Below are 19,698 nucleotides of genomic sequence, written 5' to 3' on the forward strand. Positions count from 1 at the left end.
ATTAGTTCAAGAATTTGGAGCTGGAAGAACACAGTAACGAATATTTAAATGAAGAGTGATACCTATTCAAAGGTTATAAGTGCATTTGACAATAAGGACGGAAGCTTGAAACAGATAAACTTTGAAAATGTTCAGTATTACTCCATTGCTCTTATGGCGTAGGATCAGACTTTTCGCAAATGATTGGCTACCCGAAAACTCACTTATCTGATCGTTCCCATTCCCGAATACTTTCGGATAATCGATGCTGTACTGAACTGACCTAATTGGTAGTTGAATAACTTTTACATTAAAACTGTCTTTTTCCTTGCCTTCAGATTTGCAAATGACTGTAAAACATCATCGAATGACAACTCATTTGTTATGTCATGTTCTAAAGACATGATAGTCAAACCGTCCAGTCTTGGTTGAAGCATGGTTGACCGTAATTTATTTTTGATTAGTGCCAGTTTAGAGAAAGAACGCTCTGCTTCGCAATTGGTTATTGGAATTACCAAATACAATTTCAATGCCACAAATACATTTGGAAATGCACTAATCAAATCATTTTCGTATATGTATTTAGCTATCTCCTGGCAAGTAACTACATCTACACTTTTAATGAAATCATAAAAATGTTTAATTTCTAGTTTCAAAGATTCATCGAGATCATCTCTGTAAAATTGTAAACAGTTATTAAGAGAAGTTTCATCCACAGTACACGAAGCCTTACAGTCTACTAGAAACTGGAACAATGACTGAAATGTTTTGTAATACTGAAGGCGATTATTAAGTCCACTACATAAACTATCAATTATCACCAAAAATGTTTCTTCTTCAAATTCTTTTCTTCCTTTCAAAATAGTTTCGTTAAGGGCATTACCATCAGCATATCTCTTCTTTGATTGTCTTTCAGATTTGTGCTCAAAACCTGTGAGATATTTTTCACATAACCTTTTAGCTTCCTCTTCATATTTGTCAAAATTACCTCTTTCATTGATTGTGAATGTAACCAGAGACTCCAGAAGTTTACAACCTGTTAACAAGTCTAGTGTAGGTTTCTGTAAACTCACACTAACTTTATCAAATCTTTCCAAAATTTCATGCCAAAAGACACACATAAAAGCCGATTCAAATTTCATGAACTTATTTTTCAGTGATTTTGCTTCTCTCCGGGACTCATGTTTTTCTTCATTCTCACATATAATATCTAATACACACAAAATATTGTCATAGTTGATACGCAAGGCTTTCACTGCTTCATAATGACAACACCATCTGGTTTGACTCAAACTCTTCAGGTGAAGAAGTTTGTAATTTAAGTGCGGTTCCAAATTTCTCGTCAACATAGCCCATTTACGAGGAGAGCTTGAGAAATAAACATACAGTCGTTGTAGGTAAGCGAAAAACTTCAAAGCTTCACGACAGGATTCAACAGCACTTACTCCGACTAAATTTAATGAGTGTCCTGCACAAGGCACGAACGGGGCAAATTTATTTTCCTTCTTTAGTTGTGCCTGGAACCCATTGTACTGGCCAGACATATTCGCCGCATTATCACAAGAAAGACCTCTACATTGACTCAAAGGTATGCTTTTGCTATCCAAAAATGATTTTACTTCATTAAACAATGAGTTTCCTGTGTGGCTTTCTATAGCCTTAAAACAAAGGAACCTTTCTTTGACTTCCCCAGAATGAAGATATCTACATACAATTGACAATTGGTCTACATGAGCACAATCCGGGGAAGAGTCTACTATCAGTGAATAGTAATTTGATTCTTTTATTTCACTTAGGATTGTATTTAACACCTTTTCCCCCATTAAATGAATCAGTTCTTCGGCAATTGTTTTTGATAAATACGAAGGCTTCCCTTTTCCTTCATTACCATGTTTTGAAATGTGCTCCTTCAGAAAAGGGTCAAACTGGGAAATTAGTTCAAGGATTCCTAAATAATTCCCATTATTATGCACTCCAAAAATCTCATTTTCTCCACGAAATGCTAGTCCTCGCACACACAAAAATTTTATGACTGCCACAATTCGTTTCAACACCTCGCCCCAGTACTGGGACTCTAAAGTTATCTGTTTAATTAACTGACTATCAATTCGCGAGGAAATTTTCTTCCTATACAGCCAAGAATTAATTGCATTCCTATGTTCTATACTGTTTTCATGGCTACTGACAGCTTCGTCTGCTTTTTTCCAGTTACAAAACCATGTGAAGAAAATGCAGAGTTCATCTTGTCATTTGAAAGTAATTTGCAATGGTAACAAAACACTTTTCCAGTAGATGGTGAATATACAAGCCAAATCCTTTCAACAGAGTCTCCATTTCTGAGTTTGCGCATAAACAAACTGTCTGACAAATAAACGATTTTGCGATTTTTGCACTTGTTTGGATTCAAGATACTTTCCCGTAACTGAACGATTTTGAAAGTATTGAGGCCCAAACTGAATACATTGCTCTCTAAACTCATCCATCATGCACTCAGGCCAATAACCAGGATCAGCAGAAGGAAGATTTGAAGCAGGACTGCCATTAGCAGTGGCAGAGCTGCAACCAGGCTCTATGACACACACAGCCTCATTCTTGAGTACTAAATCTGAACCTGCAACGTAAGAACACAAGTAATTTACTTGTGTGTTAAAGTAATTTACTTGTGTGTTAGTGTATTTAGACAGCCCCGTGGTGTAGGAGTACCGTGTTTGCCTCTCACCCGGAGGCCTCGAGTTCCATTCCCGGCTAGGTCAGCGATTTTCAGCTGTACCTGAGGGCTAGCAAGTGGCTCAATCAGCCTGCGTGATTACAATCGAGGAGTCATCTGACGATGAGATGGCAGCCCGGGCAAGAAAACGAAGAATACGACTGAGATGATGCGTTGTGCTGACCACACAACACCTCGGAATCTGCAGGTCCTAGAGGTTGGGCAGCAGTCACTTGGTAAGACAAGGTCCTCCGCGGCTGTAGACCTTTGGGGTTTTTTAATTCCTGTATTTATTAAATAATTTATTACTAAGTAAGTAAACATGTGACCACACCGTGTCGGGTCTGGGTTTTAATTCGGAGTGCCCTGATCAAGTTATTGAGACCCCATACGAAGGCACCCCGCAGGCAATGCCGGGGAAGGTACCTGGGTCTCCGGGGGTGGCAGTCATTATTGCTACCACTACACCAACGAGGTCGGCAATTTATTATTTACGACTTCGAGTATTCCATACAATGTGACTGAAGTTTAAAATACACATTAGGATTCCCTTTCATTGTTCCTAAAACCATCTTCCTAATGCTCATGCTTTCCAGTTCCGTAAAGACCTAATCTCTCATAAAACAGCAGACTTAGATATGACACTATTCGCTTACCTGTGGAAGATTCCAATTCACCAGTAACAGTCTCTTCAGTCGTCGATGCACTTGTAGACTTCCTGTCAAAAAATGTTGATATTTTCGGCAACTTTTCAATTTCTTTCTTATGTTGTTCTTTTAATTTATGCTTTTTAGCACCACTAGGATATTTTCTATCCATTTTACAGGAACAATACAGTTGTAATTTAAGAATGGTTCAATAATCAGAGATGAACTGGAAGTTCTCTTCCTTATGCAAAGATATAGTATTATATGCGCATTCCACCGCGCTTCCCCTGTCCCCTCCCGCTCAACTTCCTAGACCACTTCCCCCCTTTTCCCTCTGCCGGCACTCGCAAACTGCCAGATTTAAATTTTCGTCAACAATAACCTTTACAATAATTACAGTGCGTAAGTAGCGAGGATTCGTATCTCCGGATGGTAATTGATTCTAGCAGCGATGAAATACTAACGCGGACAGCTGATAAGAAGGAAGAGCGCTGTTTGATATTTTGCGAGCGTAAATATTCATATACATGCACGGAGGTGGAGCAGCAAGCCTTTTTATACCATTTTAGGTCCGGCCAAGGGCCGGGGCCCCTTGGCACGCGGGGCCCGGGGCTGCAGCCCCTTTAGCCCCCCCACTTAATCCGGCCCTGGACGAGTGTACCTAAGGACAGTCAATAGATTGCGCACGGCATTTGCCATTTGGTCCCACATGAGGGAGCATGGCATTTATCATTTTAGGCTAGTGCTAAGAACTTAATTGCTTACTGACGTAATATGACATATGGCGGCGTTTTTTGGAACTTTTCAGTTATTCGAATAGTTTATATTTGAATATTTAAACTTGAATATTCAAATGGTGTCGCTGTACAAAGCCTAGTTCTGTATGGTGGTGGTCTCTGACGGAAATTCGTATACACCTTACAGTGTAAGAGTTTGGTGCGCCTTTAGCCTACAGGTTACAGTAGTGTTACGATTGCCGCTGATATGGATAGTTGTTTGTGCTTTTCATAGCTATAAATATTTTTGGTTTTTGTAAAAATAATGTGAATGTTTCTTCTTTTGTAAATTACAAGTGATGCTGTGGAGTTTCTGGACACAAGTGATATTATAGATAAACTAAATAGAGATATTAGTGAAGGTGATATATTTTTTAAAAAATTGAAATGACAGTGTTTTCTCGATCCAAAATGTCTTTTCATGTGTCTCAAAGTCTCTCAAAGTTGTAATAAATAAATTTATGCAATTTTTGAAAAAAATTCTTACTCCCCACAGATTGTTTACCAGTCTGAGCTGTCAGTGGAGAGATGGCGTGGGAGGACATCAGTAGACGAATAAGTTTGAGTGGTGTCTTTAAAAGTAGTGAAGATCACAATATGAAGATAAAGTTGGAATTCAAGAGGACAAATTGGGGCAAATATTTGTTTATAGGAAGGGGAGTTAGGGATTGGATTAACTTACCAAGGGAGATGTTCAATACATTTCCAATTTATTTGCAATCATTTAAGAAAAGGCTAGGAAAACAACAGATAGGGAATCTGCCACCTGGGCGACTGCGCTAAATGCAGAAAATACGTACTTAGATGCGGCTGCCATTATTGCATGACATATGCCATGCGCACTCGCCCCTCGAATTAAAGTTCTCTCTGTTGACCCTACTAAGCCTACTCACATTTTAAATGTGAATTTCTATCTTATATGACATGTATTCATCTTTCATGATTTTGGAGATAGCACTTGCTCTTAAATGATGTATTTAGGCTATAAACGTTTACAGCAAGTTATAGTGGAGCAAATAAAAGCAATGTGTGCAATTTAAGACATATTATTTTACATTATTATTATTATTATTATTATTATTATTATTATTATTATTATTATTATTATTATTATTATTATTATTATTATTATGACTACTACTATCGGTATTGCATACCGATTCGTTTCATTGGTAATTTCACTGAACAAATTATTGGTAAAAAAAAAAAAAATTGGAAAACTCTAATTCAGTGTATGGTTTTATAGCTCGCAGAAGTTTGTGGCCTGAAACCACTGTAAATGACTGTTTATTGAAATCAGGAACTGTTGATTTATAATTGCACCATTCATCAGCATCAGCTTCATGTTGGGTTATGGTACACAGTTCACTTGTAGGCGCCGTCAAATGCTTACAATAAAACTGGAACATTACGGAAATTTTAGCAGGAAAGGAATTCAAGAATGCTTACCCGAGGAGTGAGCCATCCCGGAAACCGGGGGACATCAACCAGATAGGCTGCTCGCAGACAGATAAACCGAGACCGACAGAATTCAGGATACAGAATTCTTCGAACACTGCCTCGCTCACTATATATAGGAATTACTGGCCTTGGAGGCAGCCAATCAGCGTGCAGGAGTTCCCTATCGCCACCTAGACTCACCAATCACAACCTTACTTTCGATCGCGAACTTTGACTAACATTCTAGAATACGCATGATCGCGAAAGTCGTATTTTTCCAGAATAGACAGAACACACTTTCTAGAACACATACCAACAAAGTAACACACCCTGTACAAAAGTTATGTAACTTTCTGGATCTTTCCAGGAACTGTAGACAGAATTCCACTATTTACAAATGCCTATGTTACAACATTATACAGTACAGGTTAGGTCAATAAAAATAAAACAACATATTGTATTTTACAACCAAAGACTTCAAAAAAAAATACATTCCACTCGTATTACATAGTTCACTTGTAACATCTTCCTCCCCCCGAAAGTCGCGCCCTGCTCGACCAATAATATAACCTCACTGGGGAGCAAGCGATAGAACGTTTTCACACAGTACCGATAGTAAAGGTACATTACCTTAACACACCTAATTTCTTGAAGTTAATTTTGTCATAACCAACAACACAAACTGTCACATAATTTTCAAAAATTTTCATGAATAAATATCACAAAATCCACATGGATTGTCACATTGCACTTCAAAATGCCTTCTTTCACAGACGATTAGACAATTTGTAGTCTGTCCACCAAATCATGTACACCATACTTTCTTCCAAATGTTTAGAAATACCAAAACTTCTCACTTATTGCTAACACTTTTGCACTACTTTCCCACAACAGTCATAGCACAGCTAGGCCACAGGTTCTTGCTGATTATGCGGCTGCCGACACGGCCGTTTGCCGCCAGCCTCCATTCAATGTCAGTCCAAACCCGACACCTAGGTGAGATGCAGTTCAGTTGTCTGTTGCACCAAATAAGCCGGGGTGAGACACCGTCCAGTCCGCCTCCCACCAATAGGACGTTCCCCGCAGGATAGTGGTGCCGGATGGTGACGCCCAAGGCACACAGTGTGCCTTCCAATTTGGCACTTCAGGTTGCTGTCCGACGAAGATGGTCACTGCAACCGCTGTAACACACACAAACCGCAGCAGACAGGGAAATACTTTGAGGTAATAGTATGCTGCTGGGCTCAAGATCTCGTGTAGAGTCACCCGATGGGTGGCTTAATAAGTATGCAGTAGGGACTCTCCCTCGCACACCAGGGATATTAGGGCACTAGCCCCGGGGTAAGCACTGCTATCTACAATTCACGTAACAAGATTATGGTGGGGGTGAAAAGAAACTACAGGAGGGTGCCCTAAACCTGACCGTAAAAGGAAGAAAATTCCAAGTAGTGACCCTAAACTAAAACTTACCTAACTTATAATACTAAATCTATTACACTAGAGGATACCTAAAGTATTCACTTACACAATTACTTACAACTAACCTACAATAAAATTATTTTAAAACTAAATTGTTACAAATAACTTACAACTAAATCTACAAGGTCACCAACAATGGTATTTACCCTTCCCTACCAGACTTAAGGTACCTTGATCTCGGAGAGATGTACTCTGCTGATCCTTTTCCTTTCGGGATCACTCACCAATAATGTCACCGGGGTAAGGAACTTTAAGATGGTGCAGGGACCTCGAAATCTGGGGGCCAACTTACTGATAACATGGTCCGCAGCACTACTGACGGGATGTGTTCTAATAAACACCTGGTCACCCACAGAGAGATTGTGCGGTCTTCGCCCGTGGTTGTAATTACGCTGGACCTTAGCGTAATAAACCTTCAAGTTCTTTCGTGCACGGTGCCAATTAGCTCGGATCTCTTCTGGGCTGACATCGTCGGGCAGAAGATCATTAATTGACCATAGGTTAGATAGAGGAGAATTTGGAGTAAAAGTCAACATCAACGAAGCAGGCGTTTGCTTGTGGCTTTCATGGACAGCAGTGTTAAATGCAAATGACAACCAATTCAATGAGGAATCCCACTTGGAGTGGTCTGAGGAGTGATAAGCGATTAGGGCAGATCGCAGGGTACGATTCACTCTCTCAGCATAATTGGGCTTCAGGTAATACGGGGTAGTGGTTACATGAGCAATGGATAGATTAAAACAGAAATTCCGGAACTGGGCAGAAGTAAAGGCTCTTGCGTTATCACTTACCAAGAATTGACAGGGTCCAAACGAGGTGAATATCTGTTTCAAGCACGAGTGGGGAACAGCCACGTAAAACGCGAAAAGGCGTCAACACACACGAGTATGAAACGATGACCATTCCGAGATCTCGGGAAAGGACCAATATAGTCTATGAACGGTCTTTCCATGGGGTGAGAAGCTTGCTCAGAAGACAAGAGACCTAGATGAGTATTCGGGGCAGCTTTACTGATGTTGCAAGTCTTACAGGACTTGACAAGGGTACGGATCTCACTATCCATGGATTTCCATATAAAGTGATTACGGATTCTTTCTCTTGTTTTGAAAACGCCCAGATGACCGCCCACTGGGGATTCATGAAATTATTTGAAGAGAGCCGGGACCAGGTTAGTTGGGACTACAATTTTGGGGTCTCTGCGACCACGAGCAGGACAACACAAGACACCATTATTAAGAATATAGGGTTTATTAACATGCTCACCGGATTTAATCCTGTCGACAGTGGCCTTTAACTCAGGATCATCCTCTTGATGTTTGGCAATATCCTTGAAAAGGAAGGGAGAGTCAGTGAGAACAACATTGACAAAAGCTGATACTTGTTCGGGAGATGGGTCAACTGGCTCGGATTGAGGGTCAGAGCTGTCCGGATGAAACATCCTACTGAGGCCATCAACCACAACGTTTTCCGTGCCATGAATGTGGCGGGCTTCAAATTGAAAGGCTGAGATGCGCACTGCCCATCGTGCTAGACGCCCGGTCTTTCGCGGCTTGGCCAGTACCCAACTCAACGCCTGATTGTCAGTTTCCAGATCGAAAGGGAGATGTTCCAGGTACATTCTGAAGCGTTCTAAGGAGAAGACAACAGCCAGGGTTTCCAACTCATAAATGGAATAATTACGCTCAGCAGGATTCAGGGCACGGGAAGCATAAGAAATAGGATGACACCCTTCTTGAAATTCCTGTAGAAGAACTCCGGATATGCCTGAGGAAGAGGCGTCAGTCTGAAGGATGAAGTGTTTAGAAAAGTCTGGCATAGCCAGTACAGGGGCGTTATATAAGGCAGATTTCAAGTCCATGAAGGCTTCACGTTGGACATCACCCCACACAAATTTGGCATCCTTTCTTCTCAAATCGTTCAATGGAGCTGCACGTTCAGCAAAATTAGGAATGAATTTGCGAAAGAAATTCACCATGCCAATGAATCTGGCTACAGCCTTGACGTCCTTTGGAGGGGGGAAATTCTGGATGGCGGCAGTACGAGACTGATCGATTGAGACACCCCTCCCCGACACGATATGTCCTAAGAAGGACATCTGGGGTTGTGCGAAGGAAACCTTGGATGCCTTGAGGGTTAGACCTGCATTACGCAGTCTTTCAAGCACTTCCTTGAGATGGAGTAGGTGTTCCTCGAAGGTTTCGCTAAAAATTACGAGATCGTCAAGGTAATTATAAACAAACTTGAACTTAATGTCCGATAAGACATAATCTAGTAACCGTGTAAGGACAGCCGCTCCAGTTGCTAGGCCAAAAGGGACGTGTTCGAATTCATATAGGTTCCAATCGGTTGCAAATGCAGTGAGATGCTTGGATTCTTCGGCAAGGGGTATCTGGTAATAAGCCTGATTTAAATCGAAAGTTGATTTGAAATTTGAATTTACACTGCTACGAATAACCTATGTATATCACTGAACTTATAGCTCATAACTTGGAATGTATTTGTAAAATTATCTTGTAAATAATATTTTAAAAAACTAAGGATCACGGTGATTCATTTCAGAATCCGCTATCTAAGCCATGTCCATGCCTTTGGTAGGTTCCCAGCCCTTTCATCTTCCCAGTTTGTTGTTCACTAGTTGGCCCTACTGATATTTCGTACATGTTTTGTTGAAGATCCGAGTAATGCCAGCTACTGTTTTTCCGAGTGTGTAGTGTTTTCTTATATTGTGTAGTTTGCTCTTACCTTCCCCTTTTAACTCTGTTTGTGCCTTGTTTGGTGTTACCACTGTAGCAGAGGTAAAATTTGGTAGCAGAGGCAAGCGCTAGATTGCGGAAGAAGAAAAGTGAACCGTGATCATACCTAACCTAAAACTCCGTAAAAGTTGTGGTTCGTATATCGCTTGAAATCTTGTTTCTACCTGTAAGGATGGCTCGCGCTGTTCCTAATCCTTTCCATTTAAGAAAGGCAGAACTGATTTACGAGTTAAGAATTCGCAAAATTAATTCGACAGGGAATGTCAGAGATGACACTAGCCTGTTAAAGCAGTCCCTTGACCTACCTATAACCATACCTGAGTTAACTACAGACGAGTTGCGTGAGTCTTTGGCCGTGATTGAAGATAGGTTACCTGAATTTAATGCCATTCTTGTGTCCTTTAGTGCTTCTAAGCCCTCGCATGGCCAATTAGTGCGGGATAAGGGGCAGTTATTACATTATTTGGACAGGATTAAGGATTTGTTGTCTATTGAATTCCCGGAAGTTGAGCGGCAGAAATGTCAGACCTTATTAGAACAGTTTTCCAAAGTTTTCTACAGAATCAGTGGTTTGTTTGAAGGCAATAAGTTAAATAACACCGTTTCTCAAATTCAAGTGTCGATCCCATCTGGAATGAGTGACAGTGTTAATTGTGGCGAGGCATCTGTTGCTGCTCAAGTGTGCGATCTGACACCTGGTGCTGGTGTTAGGCCTATTCAGGAGTCTGAGGTGACTAATGCTGCCCTGGGATCTTCTGTTTTGTTGTCTGGACCTAGGACACCTGTAAGTCATTCTAATGATACATCTCTTTTGCATGTTGGTAACCGTACAAGTTTTCCTACGATTCCTGCTAATTCCGTTGAAGCTCAGTGTTTACCTTCTATTCCTAATCAACCCAGTTCTGATTCAATGGTGCAAAACCACCCACCTGTCCTAGCGCCACTCGTATCGAGTTGCATAACCTCTACACAACCGGTTAATGCCCAAATGGTCTCTCAGATTAGTGAGAACCTTTCTCAAATTAGGTTGTCTGCGCCCGTAACATTGCAGGATAACGTTAATCCTAACCTATCCTGTACTCCGTCCTTTTCACAAGGGCACCCGAATCAAAGGCACGAGGCCTTGCTAAACCCTCTGGACTATTCTGAGCCTTCCCAAGTACCCCCTACACCTGTCTTCCCCCAGATTTTCTCCAATCTGCCTCACCCATTGACCACTGTGTTTAAAGGTATCTCGAAATTTTCAGCTAACTCCGTTGATGAAGTTATTTCCTTCCTTCGCTTTCTAACTGAGTTCAAGGATCAGGCAATAGTGTATAATCTCAGTAACGACAACGTATTTCAAATTCTATACCCACATGTCCCTGGAGCTCTTTCTGAGCACATTGTCAGGGCCATTACTGAAAGATGGTCAGTAGATCTATTTCATGCTCATTTTCTTGAATATTTCGTGCCTTGTCTGCATTAGTGCAGAAGCACTATTTCAGAGTACAACATCTTAATGAGTCACTATCTGAATATGTTCAAGACATTAAGCTCCAAGCTAAGGTTTTCCAGCTCCACTATTCAGAGGCCCAGATGGTTGCCAATATAATTGAAGGTCTCGCCCTGAACTATAGATCATATCTGGCTCTTTCACCCCGACCAGCAACGTTCGCCCAGTTGGAAGCCGTCACTGTGTCTGCTGAAGGCATTCGATATGCTGACCAGCTACGCCTGGCATTAGCCCCACCTCCTATAACCATACCCCCTACTCAGGATTCTAAAACCACCCCGTCACCTGCTTCCAACTTGCGTAATCCCCGTTCATGTTTCAATTGTGGCTCCACGGCTCATCTCAAGCGGGACTGTCCCAAGGCCGGGACATTAGGCAATAGGAAACCTGCGATGGGTGGAGGCTCTTCCACCAATACTTCTTGCCGTAACTGTGGATCAACTAGGCATTTCTCTAGGCAGTGCCCACGGAACACTTCTGGCTCTGGACCGCCAGGCCATAGTAGTGCCAGATGACTAACCGCCTGTTCTGATGACAAATCCCAAAGCATGGCTTCTTGTCTTGTCGATCATGACTGTACCTTGGTTGATTTACTTTATTCTCAGGCTAATGATTGCTCCCAGTCTGACTCGGGTCTTCATTTCTTACAATCTTGTAGGATTTCTGCCATACCTTCTTGTAAACTACCATATTTATACATAGAGGTAAATAATGAACCTGTCTGTGCATTGCTAGTGGCAAAAGATTTATCCTGCCAATTCATATTGGGTGCAAACCTTATTGCTAAAACAGGCATGATTTTGGACCTCCAGTTCAACAGATTCCATTTTAAATTTTGTGCAAGAACCTTTGAGCTGTGTGATCGCTCCCCTATGCTGCCTTGCTATGTTAACGCTGTTCCCGAAGATTCTGATGAACCCAAGGCTTTTGATTTTAATCACTTACCCGAAGAGCAGGCCAATCAACTTAAGAAACTCTGCGATAAGTTCCCTGATGTCTTCCCCGACAGGTTAGGCGTCACCAATGTATTAGAATACAAAATTGAGGTTACAGATAACATACCTGTTCGCTCTCCTCCGTACTGGTTGTCACCTCCCAAAATGAAAGCCCTGAAGGCTATCATTGATCAAATGCTCGCTGATGGAGTGATACGGCCTTCCAAGTCAGCCTATTCTTCTCCAATGTTTCTGGTTCCCAAACCACAAGGTGGTTATCGGCCTGTAGTGGACTATCGGATGTTGAATCGTAAGGTAGTCCTCCAATCTGCCCCACTTCCTGATTTGCACTCTTGTTTTTCTTAGTTTGCTAATGCAAACATTTTCACCACTTTCGATTTAAATCAGGCTTATTACCAGATACCCCTTGCCGAAGAATCCAAGCATCTCACTGCATTTGCAACCGATTGGAACCTATATGAATTCGAACGCGTCCCTTTTGGCCTAGCAACTGGAGCGGCTGTCCTTACACGGTTACTAGATTATGTCTTAACGGACATTAAGTTCAAGTTTGTTTATAATTACCTTGACGATCTCGTAAATTTTAGCGAAACCTTCGAGGAACACCTACTCCATCTCAAGGAAGTGCTTGAAAGACTGCGTAAGGCAGGTCTAACCCTCAAGGCATCCAAGGTTTCCTTCGCACAACCCCAGATGTCCTTCTTAGGACATATCGTGTCGGGGAGGGGTGTCTCAATCGATCAGTCTCGTACTGCCGCCATCCAGAATTTCCCCCCTCCAAAGGACGTCAAGGCTGTAGCCAGATTCATTGGCATGGTGAATTTCTTTCGCAAATTCATTTCTAATTTTGCTGAACGTGCAGCTCCATTGATGCAGAACTGCAGTTACCAATGCAATAGTACAATGCAATTTACAGGTTATCCAAAATCTAGCGTACCTCAAGTGATACAGAATTACCAGAGGCAACCCCCAAGGCAAATAATGTTAAACTACAATATACATATTTTAGTGAAACAAGAAATGGGAATGCCTCGGAAACGAACAGGTAAGTCCAGCTGAAAAACTAAGGCGTCATATGTAACTAATTTGGTGAATCTAGGCAAGGTTAGGGCAGACTCCTGTATGAAAAGCAAATCGGAACATTACGGAAATTTTAGCAGGAAAGGAATTCAAGAATGCTTACCTGAGGAGTGTGCCATCCCGGAAACCGGGGGACGTCAACCAGATAGGCTGCTCGCAGACAGATAAACCGAGACCGACAGAATTCCGGATACAGAATTCTTCGAACACTGCCTCGCTCACTATATATAGGAATTACTGGCCTTGGAGGCAGCCAATCAGCGTGCAGGAGTTCCCTATCGCCACCTAGACTCACCAATCACAACCTTACTTTCGATCGCGAACTTTGACTAACATTCTAGAATACGCATGATCGCGAAAGTCATATTTTTCCAGAATAGACAGAACACACTTTCTAGAACACATACCAACAAAGTAACACACCCTGTACAAAAGTTATGTAACTTTCTGGATCTTTCCAGGAACTATAGACAGAATTCTACTATTTACAAATGCCTATGTTACAACATTGTACATTACAGGTTAGGTCAATAAAAATAAAACATCATATTGTATTTTACAACCAAAGACTTAAAAAAAATTACATTCCACTCGTATTATATAGTTCACTTGTAACACTAATGTCGTAACGGTCCACCTTTTCAGTATTTTTTAATTACATTACTAAACTAGGGACTAGTGTTGGCCTTGGCTGGTCATCTTCAGCCTTAATATAATACATATAATAACTAAACAAATGTAGAAACACACAATTGATATTAAAATCTGGGATGAACTATACTTAAAATTTGAAAAATAAATTAGGCTCTAAATTCTTAACATCTGGAGTATGCTCATCATGCAAACTCTTTCTTGCATTAATATTCATAGAATTGTTAGTTCCATCACTGCTAATAATAACAATTTCAGTTGCAAAACGGGAACTGGTAAATGTTGATTCTGTAGTCAGATCATCAATCACCAAATCTACTTGAGTGGTATTAGCAGTATGCAAGCCACTGGACGCCACTGTAAATAACCAGCAGTTGATGCAGAACTGCTAGAAGGTGTTTCCACATCAACCAACGTAAATAAAATTAACTGTTCCCGTAGTGCTTGTTAAAATCATGCTAAAATGCTGTTGGACATTGTCAGGATGGCACCCTTTAACCACAGCAGTGCTAATCTTCATGTAAAATACTTTTAGTGTGAAGCGGCCACCTTCACCAAAGAAATAAAAATACAGGTCATAGGAAAACATTTTAAAATGAAGCAGAATTACTGAGGTCAAGCTTAATGAAAAATGAATTTAACTTACAAAACTGTTAGAAAAAGCTTGGCTCGTGGCAACATGAAGATGGATGTAAGTCCTCTTTACACCATCGTAAATTACAATTGATTTCTGTTAGAAAAATTGATGGGAAAACTCCTGTGACAAATTAAAACATAAAATAAAACAAAATTAAGTTACATTAGGAAATTTAAGATTTGTTTACCCCATGAGAAGGCAGATCTCCCATGGAGCACAAAGCTCCTGGACAGGACGTCCGCTCTACATGATGCTGAAGACAGAATAAAGATGCCCTGAGACGCGCTTCCCGAAGGCAACCCGCACTGGATGGTGCAATTGGAAGCGGGCCTGCAAAATTAATGACCAATGACTGCACAGGAGTTACCTTTCAATTTATTTAAACCAATCGAATTTAAATGTTTAATTGAATGCTTGTTAGGAAACACCTCAAAGCTTGTATCTTGTGCAAGTCTCAGACAAATCGACACGTGTGGTACAGATTTTCTCACAAATTTTGACTGTTAAATTTAATACAATTTTAAATGATCCAAAATTGACTTGGACTAGGTCACAGCACACGTCACAATCAGAATAGCCTGTGTGCTGACAAACTCTCTCTGCCTCATTATGTACATACCACATAACATAGATCTTTGTCTCTGAGGCAAGGATGGTGGGCACACATGTGATGAGTGAAATAATTTATAGTCTCTCATTCAATCTGTTTCTTGTAAAATATGTGTTGCAGTTTGTTCACTGAATGAGAAAAACTTGAGCAAGGATACAGAAAGATCTTGAAGTAACTTGTCTTGTTTCAGGCGAGGGACAAGGTGGGCCACGCAAAGAGCAGTGCCGCGGAGGCCACTCGTCAGGTGGAGAAAGCGCTGGAACAGGTGATGGCCATCGTACAGGAGCTCAACGAACTTCCTGAGATTGGTAAGGACATAGGTACTTGTCTAACATACAGTAATTCCAGAGGTGATGAGCGTGAATGGCTGCGTTGTAATTTACCACACATTTGAATGTCTAAGTATATTTTTCATTGCATATTGTGTGCTCGATGTTCTTTGGAGTACAGCACTGTTAGATATCATAAGCACACAACTGTTTTTACAGATTGTATACAGAATATAAAGCATATTACTATTACAAAATATTTGTTTTTTTACAAAGATTGTACATTTACTAATTTTTCAGACTTCAATATTTAATCTCCCTCTCTTTGGTGGATGTTTACAGACAATTTTCTCAGTTGTGGTATATCTTAGTCCACAAATCAAAAATCAGCAGTGTCAGCACTGGGTCAGTTTCAGATCTCCTCAAAGAACATTTGGATTTCTTCGTCTGGAGATATGAAAGCTCCATGTTCTCTTATGTCCATGATTTTCTTTACGTTTCCAGAAGGGCACGCGGTATCTTACGGAAGTATATCGGAAAGTTTGGGATATAACTCCTAGAGTGAAATCTGTGGCAATGACAGCATGAGGCATCTCAAAAGAATAAGTAAATTGCATAAACCATGAGATATTAGAGCCTTGTTTATTTTTCTTTGAACATTTTCCGTCTATGAGACTCTAAACAATAAGATGTCTACTTTATAATATTTTAGCCACCATGATCTCTAATTAAACCCCTCATTCACAGCACACAATGCACTGTTAACATTTCTAATACGTATGAGATTTCTCCTTGCATCAGTGCGAACCCGCTCTCTCTTGAATATATGAGACGAAAACTCCTACAATTATAGTTGACAAAAATATTTTCATGAACTACAGGCAAAGCTAAAGTTCCCTGTAATATTTCAGATGTGCAGGTTCTGGACAGACTGGAAGAGAAACTCGATGCTGCGGAGAGAGAGTACGCGAGTGCCAACGTTAACCAACATCTGGCAACTCTACGAATGCAGCGCAATGCACAGGTAACCTTTATTTCTTTGTGTAGTTTTAAAGGGGTGAGACTCTGATCAGTGATGTTACATCAGAGATTTGGGTTTGTAAGTGAGTAGTTTTGATAAATAAAAGTTTGACAGAGAAAGGAAGATTATGAAGATTGCATGTACAGTGAAACCTCATTAGTGTGTTCCTCATTAACCTGTTTTCCTGCTTATCATGTTGTAAATTCAAAGTCCCAATTCTCATCGTATTAAATCTATCCCGTATAAAAATACCTCACTTATCACGTTACAAATGTTCACTATTACCGTTTAGTACGATCACATTTTTCCTAGCTTCGAAAATGTTTTGTCATCCCTTATGAAAGGAACGTGATTTCCAACTTGGTTGCATGATTATGGGAAAAGGCCTTGAATTCCTGAACTTGAGAGGATAGGTTCCACCTTCAGCGAGCAAGCCGTTAGCCTCATAAATGTTCAGTTTTGCTTGCCAGTTAACATCAAGATTGCTGAATAAGATAGTGAGCCTATTTGTGCTTGTATTTCGCATTTCATTCAGCAGTTAGGAATTTAAATTCAGCTGAGTGGTACAATGAAGCGTCGCGAGCATTTGTCGCATTTTATTTATTTATCTGTGTCCGAAATCACTACAGTATATTTACAACTACTCTATTTACACTTTGTTTTTCCAGTATTCAGCTGTCGAGATGGCACATTCATTGGCTTCCAACAAATCATTCATACTACATGGTTTAGGCAAATTTCTACAGATGAGAAGGTGTCCGTGATCTTGCTTTACACCACACTTGCACAAATCTTGATCACCGTCCCCCCACCTTTTCAGGTTGGATTTACATTGTGTCACTCCAGATCTTAATCTGTTAAGCATCTTCCATTGTCCATATTGAAGATGATATCCTGCAGCTGGCTTCTCTTTCACTTCCCATAATCCTGCAGTCGACTTCCTTCTCCAGAGTTCCTTTCGCCGAGATTCGGCTGATGATGGGATTGACGTTGTTGTTTGTAGGAAGCTCTTCCTCGATTTCAATCTTGATGGGTGGGAGTGAAGTCAAAACATTGGATGTCTTGGATCTGTTTCTTGCTTCTTCGTCTCAATCTCTGCTGCAACTTGTCTCCTAACATCTGGAGGTGCTACTCCCATAAGTGGAAAGTTCTTATTAACAGAGGTGGGTCGTAAACAGCCTGTAACGATGCGACCTGTCTAGTGGAGGGCAACATCCGCTTGGTTTGTATGAGTGGAATTCCTCCAGACTGGAGCAGCATACTCTGGAGCAGAGAAACACAGGGTAAGGGCAGATGTACCGAGTATGTTAGTCTGTGCTCCCCATGTTGTGTGAGTTTGCAAATGAGATTATTCCTGCTGCATACCTTCTGTTTGGTATCTATACAGTGCTGTTTATAACTTAGGGCACGGTCCACCTGTACCCCTAGATATTTGGGTTGATCACAAGGGTTTAATTTGTGTCCTTTCCAGGTTACGTTCAACTCCTTTCTTGCTTCCTTGTTACGCAGATGGAATGCACATACCTGAGTTTCCTCTGGACTGGGTTTCAGGTGATTCTCGTCATAGTAGGCAGCTAGTTCTTCAATAGAAGATGTCAGTTTTAATTCTAGTTCTTCAAATGTCACACCTTGAGCATCAAGAGCTGTGTCATCTGCGTAGATGAAAGCCCTAGTTTTGGTGTAAAGTGGCTGATCATTGGTACAGATTTATTCGGCCCATTCTTCTAAGTTTTGGCCATTTGTGACAGTCTCTTTGTATCCCCAAGACATACTATGACAATTGAAGTGACCGTTGCTTGAGAATGGAAATTGCAAGTTTCTGTAAATTTATATTCCTTATTTGGTGGCTTATAGACAGATATAATAGTCCAGGATTGAATTTCAATGGTCAGGATTTCAATGTTATCTACACAGGTCAAGTCTGCAGATAAAATGTTGGTACCCTGTTTAATGAAAACACTGCGCTCCCATATTATTCATTAGGTCTTTCCAGGACAAGTTTCATTCCATTCATCTTTGATCCTCTATGTGTCCCCTGAACCAGTAGGATATCAATGTTTTGTGCAAATGTCAGATAATAAGGCTTCCTTCTCTGGTGAAATTCCCTCTATATTAATTGAGATTGTTACTAAACCTGGCATTGAAAAATGATGTTTGAAGTTCATAATAACTAATAAGTTAGTGTTTCGGTGATGGAAGAATCAGCCGCTGAGGATTCCTCAATGTTGCCCAGGGTACGCTCAATTGTCTTTACAATCTTCGTGGAGGCATCTTTCGTATACCCCATTTGTCGCATAATAGCCTATATTTAGATTAGGAACATAATTGTGTGAAGTTAACTAGCGTGATGCATATTTGTCTTGTGATAGCCTAGTTATGGATACAGAAAAAGTTGTGAAATTCCTTACTAATACAGACAAATTTCACCTACAGTACTTACTGGATGGATTGAGTAGCTCAGTAGTTGCTGTTGCTGGTCCCAAGCCCGGGGAAAGGAGGAGGGTTGGCTCAACGCCGTAAAATGACAGCCAGAGAACATCTTGAGGCAACCTTTATGGTTCACAACCATAGTTGTAACTCGGAGCTTGCTCCATCCAAGGCCTTTGACAGTGAAGAATGGACAGAAATCTTTTCGGTAAATTTCCACCGCTTGGTACCAGCCAAGGAAGACTGCATTCGGATACGGTGGGCAGTCGCTTGAAAGATGAGTCAGATGAGTCTGAGCGTCTGGTAACACCCAAGACAAACCAACGACTAAACCAAAGACTAAAATTGAAACAGATAAACTATTTAGCAACATATAACATCAACTCTCTGGCATGGGTGGGAAAATTAAAAATCCTAACTAATGAGCTAGACAAATAAAGGATCCTTATAGCAGGACTACAAGAGATGAGGAATTCAGACCAGGAACCTATGGAATCCCAAGGATATAGAGTGTACAAAGGCATCCCTGGAGAAAGAGTGATGAAGAATTGTCCATAATTTGGTACAGGATTCACAGTCAACTTGAAAATAATTGATTCGATAATAGATTTTCAGGCACAATTCTCAAGACTCGTGACACTAACAATAAAGACATCGAATAAAATGTACACAATAATTAATGCCCATGCTTCTACAAATGATAAAAAACAATAGGATAAAAACCAGAGAAGAGGTGGATGAATTCTGGGACCTCTTGGATCAAACAGTGAC

The 19,698-nt window shown here is 40.7% G+C and overlaps 1 protein-coding gene across 1 annotated transcript in view; it reads left to right on the forward strand.

Moving 5' to 3' along the window:
- Positions 1 to 19,698, forward strand: part of LanB2 (laminin subunit gamma-1) — a 1,346,184-nt gene that overhangs the window by 1,315,721 nt on the left and 10,765 nt on the right. Inside the window, exons 25-26 of the mRNA XM_067147161.2 lie at positions 15,401 to 15,518; positions 16,391 to 16,503. Of these exons, the coding sequence (XP_067003262.1) occupies positions 15,401 to 15,518; positions 16,391 to 16,503 (231 nt within the window). The remainder of the gene's footprint in view (positions 1 to 15,400; positions 15,519 to 16,390; positions 16,504 to 19,698) is intronic.

The sequence above is a fragment of the Anabrus simplex genome, chromosome 5 (assembly GCF_040414725.1).
Source record: "Anabrus simplex isolate iqAnaSimp1 chromosome 5, ASM4041472v1, whole genome shotgun sequence".
Taxonomy (NCBI): domain Eukaryota; kingdom Metazoa; phylum Arthropoda; class Insecta; order Orthoptera; family Tettigoniidae; genus Anabrus; species Anabrus simplex.